The sequence below is a fragment of the Myotis brandtii genome, unplaced genomic scaffold (genome assembly GCF_000412655.1).
Source record: "Myotis brandtii unplaced genomic scaffold, ASM41265v1 scaffold506, whole genome shotgun sequence".
Lineage (NCBI taxonomy): Eukaryota > Metazoa > Chordata > Mammalia > Chiroptera > Vespertilionidae > Myotis > Myotis brandtii.
Window position 1 is genome coordinate 2,990,166 of NW_005369287.1, and position 7,949 is coordinate 2,998,114.

Consider the following 7,949-nt stretch of genomic DNA (forward strand, 5'->3'; position numbering starts at 1 on the left):
GTGGGGCTGGGGGTGAGGAAAAGACCAGCACCAAGTGATTCCAAAATAAAAAATAAAAATGCTTACTTACATGAGCTCTTTACCAAAGACGTTAGGGACAAAATAAAAGGCAACTGAATAGAAACTGAGGCAGGATTCACTGTTCAATTCTTCAATAAAAGAAAAGGCGTTTTTACAAAAATGAGACTTCCTGTCACCTCCCACCCTGTAACACAGCAAGCTGAGGCAGCAGGTTCAAGTTTTTTAAATTTTTGGATACTTTACTGAAGCTCTTCAAGAAATGAGGTTCCCCCCATTTCGGTCATTTAGAAACCCTAGAACCAAAGCAATGGGAACCGGGAATTGGTAAATTAAATGTCCAGTAAAGCAATTTGACTGATTTGTTAACACTGTCCCCGACATCTTTTCTTTGGGGATGACAAATTGCTTCATTTGTCAGTTTATTCTGTTCACTTAAAACGACATCCATATTGCAAAAGGGATTTCTTTTAAATTCAGGAACAGAAAGTGACCCGTTAGTCTGTTTAAACAAGAGCTCTTCCTGTAAGCCCCTGGCTTCCGAGAGAGCCTGTTTTCCTCCTGAGCTGTGCAAGTCTCGAATCTGGTTCTTATTTCCGTGTTTGCGGGAAATGCAGGGACCCGTGTGGGTTCTGCCAAGCAGGGTATCAGCCCCACCGGCTTCCCACTTAAAAGGACAGATAATGCCCAGAAGCACAAGGTTTTGTACCCAAGTCCAGGTTACTACGAACCAACCCTGTAAAGTGACCGACGCCGTCCCACAGTTCTGCAGTGGAGACCGGCTTCAATTTTCATTCTTTGGTACCGAGATAGAGGTTTCACAAAAGATAGTATGTCCTACATTTTGAGTTGGGGCAATTTAAGTTTACAGATCCTTTACATTCAAAGGCCTTTGGGGGGCGGCGGGGGATGCATGGGGTTGGGGGGGTGGAGAGACGTTAACCTTGAGGTCCTACGGTAGGGCGCGGGGAGCAGACCGCTTTGTAAAAGAGACCCGAGCAGAGGGTGAAGGATGATGGGCTGTCCCTCTGAATCTGACTTTCAAAACATTCTATTTCCCTGCACTTCCCAAGCAGGAAAAAAATTGTGCTTTTAAACATAAAAGTTCATTCCCTTGCCTACTACTCTTCTTAGCAAAAGGCATGCATGCTTCCACGAACAGAACAACATTCAACCTAGGATCGGGGATCAACCCCAACCCTCCTGCAGAGTCCGGAAGAGTTTGGGGGTGACTTGCTTCATTCTCACGCTCCCAAGCGACTACCTCGGGACACGCATGTGCACCCACCAGGCCATGTCCAAAACCCTCTTTCTGAGAATGAGGTCCACTCTCTTCTTCCGTTTGCTTAACTCTTTATAACCAACAGCAAACTAGGCATACTTAACTTTTGAGAATACTTTTAGCAAAAATGCTGAACTACATTTATTACTTTTTAGGAACTAAAGTAGGAAGAGAAAGGTTCTTTGGGAGGTTGTGCATCACCTTCAGCTTCATTAACCTGATGTAAGACGGCCTCACACACACGCCCCTACCTTGAAAGAAACAAAGGTGACATAAGCTAAACGAGGAATATGAGTTGGCTTTTCTCGACTGGCAAGCCACAGCCCCATCTTCTAGGAACAAGAAAAGATGCTGAACAGGATGACAGACACACTGAGATATAAAAGGAGAACATAAGAAAGTTCTCCATTGCAGCATTTAAAAAAAATTTTTTCCCCAAAAAAAGAATCAAGATCACACAACACAATCTAACCCCATAAACACAGTATTCTCAAGAACACAAATACTCTATAATTAAGCATTTAAAATCCTATTTTCCCACGTTTTATACTTTTTTGTGGTTTTTTTTTTTTAACTTAGTAGTTTTTTCCGTGTTTCCTTGGCTCAATCTACAGAGTATCAGCCCACCACACACATCCAGTGCCCTGCCAGCCAGAGACAATAGGCTTGTGCATGTCACGTCCCACGGAGGGGAAGAGGGACACGTGACCTCCACTGAACTGAGGGCCGGCTGGAGAAGGAAATGTAAAGATTTATGAGGTAGATAGAAATTATCACTTCACAGGCTCAATCCCTGCAGAAAAGATAAGTACATTCATCTGTAAAAAAAATAAAGATGAGGTAGGACTTAGGCAACGTTGTACTTTTCTTGTTCTCTTTAAACAAAAGAAAAAAAGAAATTTCCCTGAGACTGTTTCTTCCTTGAAATTCAAAAGGAGGAGAGAGAGAGAGAGAGAGAGAGAGAGAGAGAGAGAGAGAGAGAGAGAGATGCACACCCCAAACACAAAAGCCTAGAAAATGTGATTAGAAGATGAGGATTCGATTGTTGCCAAAGTCAACCACGACGATCATGCCATCGGGGGTGACGGCGATGCCGGAAGGACGGTCCATCTGCCCAAAGCCACTGCCCTGAGCTCCAAACTTGCACAGGAAGCTGCCGTTGGACTCGAACATCTGTACCCGGTGGTTCCTGGAATCGGCCACAATGATGCGCCCCTCCTGATCCACGGCCACGCCCTGCGGGCGCAGGAACTGCCCGTTGCCGGTGCCCTCCGAGCCCAGGAAGCGTGCAGACTGGCAATCGGGGTGAATAACCAGGAGCCGGTGGTTGTTGAAGTCGGTGACCACCAAGTGGCCCTCGTGGTTGAAGGCCACGCCCCGAGGGGAGTCAAAGTGCTTCCAGAGAGCCCCCTCGAAGCCATACTTATTCAGGAAGACGCCGTCGGGCCCAAACAGCTGGATCCGGTGGTTCCGCGTGTCTGAGACCAGGATCTTGCCCTCAGAATTCACCGCCACATCCCAAGGGTAGTTGAACTGCCCGTTTTTGGTCCCTTTCTCGCCAAACTTGAGGAGGAACTGGCCCTCGAAGGTGAAGACCTGGATTCGATGATTGTCCTTGTCGGCCACCACGATCCTGCGGGAGGCGTCGCAGGCCACCCCGGCCGGTCGGTCGAACTGCCCGGGCCGGGAGCCCAGGGTGCCGAATTTGTGGTGGAAGGTGCCACAGGGCTTGAACACCTGGATGCGGTTGTTGCTGCGGTCGGCGACCACGATGTAGCCCTCCTTGTCCACACTCACGCCCCAAGGACGGCAGAGTTTGCCATCGCTGTCGCCCTCGCTGCCGAAACTCAGGCCGGGGATCCCAATGCCCACGTAGCTGCGGCCCGACTTGACCACCACCTTGAAGGGGCTGTTCTCGATGTGCTGGTTGCACAGGGTGACCGACACCAGGTGCTCACCCTCCAGCTGGGGCCGGTAGCTCACCAGGTAAGTCCCGTTCTGCTGATCACTCACCTCGGCCCCAAACAGGTTGCCGTCAGGGCCCAGGACCACGGCTGACATCAGGTCGCCCCCCGAGAGACGAGGCTCTCCATCGTGGTCGTAGCCCATGACGGTGAAGGTGGCCACCTTACCCTGGAGGGCCCGCTTGAGGCCGTCGCCCGTGGCCTTGGTGAGCGGCGCGAAGGCCCCGCTGCTGACGAAGCCGAAGGACTTGATGGCGAGGTACAGTGCCTGGTCGGGGGGCGTGAACATGACCCGGTCGTCTTCCTGGGGCTGCAGGAAGCTGCGCACCGTCTTCAGCTCCTGCACCTGGGCCAGCATGCGGTCTCGGGCCAGCAGGATGTCCAGCGCCCGGCCCTCCTCCAGGACCTGCTGGACGGCGCTGATGGTGCTCTCCAGCTTGTTGAGGTTCTGCCGCAGCTTTTCCACCTGCAGGTACAGAGACTTGGCCTTCACCTGGCGGATCTTCTCTACCTGGAGGGAAAGGTGAGGATAGGGAGAGAGGACACAGAGGCTTAGAGCCAAGCACAGAGGCTTAGACCCATCACCTGACACTAGTCAGGAAGAACCCTCGGACAAATCCGTGCTGAGGAGATAATCCACAAAAACAACTGGTCTGCACTCCTCAAACTCAGCAAAATCCAATAGCAAAAAAAGGCTGACGAACTGTTCCAGGTATAGTGGATGACTACACAGACATGACTAAATGCAATGAGTGATCCTGGATTGGGCGGGGCGGGTGTGAAAGGAACGAGGTGGGGAGAGCTGAGTTGTGCTACTAAAAATACTATTTCTTTTTTTTTAAATATATTTTATTGATTTTTTTACAGAGAGGAAGGGAGAGGGATAGAGAGTTAGAAACATCGATGAGAGAGAAACATTGATCAGCTGCCTCTTGCACATTCCCCACTGGGGATGTGCCTGCAACCAAGGTACGTGCCCTTGACCGGAATCGAACCTGGGACCCTTGAGTCCGCAGGCCGACGCTCTATCCGCTGAGCCACACCGGCTAGGGCTAAAAATACTATTTCTGAAATTTGACTACTGACTGACTGAGGAGTAGATACTAGCACAGAACTGGGATTAAACTTCCTGATTTTAATGAACTGTGTGCTTAGCTAAGAGAATGTTCTTGATCAGAGGCAATAAACAGTTTAGAACTTGGGGGATAAAGGGATATCGTGTCTCCAACACCAACTTACTCTCAAGTCAGATCCATACATTTTATTATATATACGAGTAGAGAGAGTGATGAAAATAGGGCAAAATATAAATAACTGGTGAATCTGGATAAAGGATGTGCGGAGTTCTTTTATTATTAACCCCTGCAACTTTCTTGTAAGTTAGAAATTAAATAAAAATTAAAAAAAAAAACAGCCCTCTAACAAGTTGTTTCTTGAGTATCTACATTGTGTCAGGCACTGGAGGTACAGTGGCCAACGGAAAACATGGATGGTCCTTGCCCTCATAGGAGATTATACTTTTAAATGACATATACTCAAGCAAGCACACAAAGAAACAAGGTAAGGTAACTTCTGGTGATGATGGGTGTTAGAGAGTAGAAATGGGAGATGCGAGACAGCGTCTAGGGAGGCTGGATTTAGACAGAGGGATGTCAGAGACCCTTCCTTTTTCACAAGTCAACGGCTAAAAAGAGTGGTCCAGCCCTGACCGGTTTGGCTCAGTGGATAGAGCGTTGGCTTGCGGACTGAAGGGTCCCAGGTTTGATTCCAGTCGAGGGCATGTACCTTGGATGCGGGCGCATCCCCAGTGGGGAGTGTATAGGAGGCAGCAGATCGATGTTTCTCTCTCATCGATGTTTGTAACTCTCTATCCCTCTCCCTTCCTCTCTGTAAAAAAATCAATAAAATATATATTTTTTTAAAACACCACCATAAAGTCATTTTTTTAAAAATAAATGAGTAAAAAGAGTGATCCAAGCAGAGGAAAGAATAGGCATGAAGACCCTGAGGTGGGCACTTGCCTGGAATTTCAAAAAAACTAGTGAGTTTTACGCAGGGGAGAGACGTGAGTGGATGTATGTTCTTATATAACCTATAAGGAGCATGTATTGGAGAGGACAAGGGAGGAAGCAGAGACCAGCGAGCACCCAGGTGAGGGGTGATGGCATCTTAGGCCACAGTGGTGGCTGTGAAGGTGGAGAGATAGAAAAGTGGCAAAAGGATGCCAGAGGCAGAACCAGCAGGGCTTCCCAACAGCCGAGGCCAGCCTTCCACTCCCAGAAGACTGAACGGTCAGTGCTGCTACGGAGAGCCTGCAAGGCCTTGAATAAAATGCCACCCCCACCCTCACCCACAAGAAAGATACCGAGAGAGTAAAGGGAGTTGGTGAGGACCTAATTCCACGTTACACCTCCTCTGGTCTCCTCTCCTCACCTCTAAGAACAGGTTTTAGAAACCTTCAATAGGAAGCCCAAAAGGCTTACCCACAAAAGTTGGAAAAAGGAGCCCCCTAAATCTAAAATGCTATAGTAAACATGGATCCAGATCTGCCACAGTAATTCCTGCCTCGAAGGTGGGATTTTTGTCTGACCAAGGAAAAGAGTCATTTCTCCATTCTTTTGCATTAAGGAACTAAAAAGTCCTCTAATTCTAAGTGATTTCCCCCAGGAAGGGAGCACAAAGGTCACCCAGCTAGTTCACCCTGCTTTGCAGAGGACCGTGAATGCTGACTGCTCCGAAAGCTGCAGAAAGCCTTTTTCAGAAGGCGGGGAGGCCTGGATTTTCATCGGATTTTCCCTTGGGGAGTGATAAGGTGATTTCTGACCCATTCACCTGCTTTTTCATCTGCTCACCCTGGAAGCAAGACACGAATGTGTAGAGAGGCCCTCGTGGGGACAGGTCAAAGAGAGGCTTTGTCCTTCGGTCTTGCACTGGACCAAGCCTCCAGGCTTTGGTTCTGACCCCTCAGCCAGGTGGTTGTCGCTAACCCCAAGAGGAAGCCACATCCACTGGAAATTCATAAGCCACAAGAATTAAAGGTGGTTCACCTGGCCCTCCAGTATCTTGATGTACAATAGCTGAGATGCAAAAAGGCAAAACCTTATCACAAAGAGGTGCCGGGCAGAAAAATTTGTAATCAATAAAAGGGAGGAGGATTCCCACATGATGTGGGGCGGGGCACCATAGCAAAAGGTCAAGATAAAAGAGTGTGTCCAGAATGAGCAAGCCTATTTGGGAGGAATCTGAGAATGAGTGCTTGGGCAAGTAGAAATAATAACGTTTATTGCACAAAGAAATGGACTCTACCCGCCCCCCCCCCGCCCCCCCCCACACACAAATTTGCTTCTCTTAGCGTCAAAACTTGCTTTCCATTCCTCCTGAAAGAAAACTGCCTTTGGAGTCAGCCTCACGGGAGGGAGGATGAGAACGTAGGTGAGATCCGCAGAAACACACAAAGGCCTTTTCATCGGCAAATCCAGAAGAGCGAGTTTGTGGCAGAGTTCACCACAGAGCTCTCAGGTTGCAAGGAGTGGGCCCCTTTCAGTTATAATGAACATTCGTGGGTGGCATGAGGCTGACAGGCCACGGGGGCATCTGAGTGTCTGATAACCGTGTCAGGGCCACAAAGGTGCCTAAATAAAATATGTGCTGAATTAAACCTTGGGACTTTTTTCCTCCCACGGAGTCTTCCTCTTCTTATCAAAAAAGCAACCGAGCCATATTCCTTGAGAGGTCGGACGAAAGCAGAAAGCAGAGAATTAGGAGCTAACTAAATGGGAGAGTGCAAGATCCGAGGTAGCCTTCCAGAGAACATTTTAGGGCGTAGTGATACGTGAGGGCCACCTCCAGAAATCGAGGTCCCACCTCGCTACCATCATATAGTTTGATGATCAAAACAAGCACGCTCACCCTTTATATGTGGCCTCACGTGTGCGCTCAGAGAATGTAATTACAGTGGAACTGGCGTGTGGCACAGGCCCAGTAGGTAGGGAGAGCCATCTTTCCAGCTGATTTTTAAAACATGTATATTTGTATTGATTTCAGAGAGGGAGAGGGAGAGAGATAGAAACATCAATGATGAGAGAGAATCATTGATCGGCTGCCTCCTGCACGCCCCCTACCGCAACCTGGGCATGTGCCCTTGACCGGAATCAAATCTGGGACCCTTTAGTCTGCAGGTCGACGCTCTATCCACTGAGCCAAACCAGCTAGGGCTCCAGCTGATTTTTTATCTAAACAGCACACCAGTGTGCTCAGCATGCTTTCCTGCTCCAACAGGAAGAAAGGGCACACGCTCACTGCCCTCGCCAAGTGGAAAACTGGCCTTCCACAAGGGTTCAGGAAGTGCAACCAGCCAGGACACCGAAAATAAGGATGTTGCCTACCAGCCTGCTTTCCTAACAACGGCTTCGATTGTCCGTCCTCTCAGCTTCCTTCGGAGCATGTGTGCCATAGAAAACTCGGGACTCCTTCCAGTCTTGGTACCCGACCACTTCTGAAAAGGCTTCTTGTTATTTTACTGCCTGGAGAGCACCCACAAGGTTCCAGGGACCCCTGGATTTTTCTGCCAATGGAACTCTGGACAACTACCAAGTCATCTAAATTTAGAGCTGGGGCCCAGGATCTGACATGTGGTTCATGGAAGAAATGCTGGCGGGCCGAGGAGGCCCGGACTGGTGGGGTGC

At 49.0% G+C, this 7,949-nt stretch overlaps 1 protein-coding gene across 1 annotated transcript in view; it reads right to left on the reverse strand.

Annotated features, from left to right (window-relative positions):
• Positions 1-2,323: 2,323 nt before the first annotated feature.
• The window catches only part of TRIM71 (tripartite motif containing 71, E3 ubiquitin protein ligase), a 20,644-nt gene continuing 15,018 nt past the window's right edge, over positions 2,324-7,949 (reverse strand). Inside the window, exon 4 of the mRNA XM_014548382.1 lies at positions 2,324-3,775. Coding sequence (XP_014403868.1) covers positions 2,324-3,775 — 1,452 coding nt within the window. The remainder of the gene's footprint in view (positions 3,776-7,949) is intronic.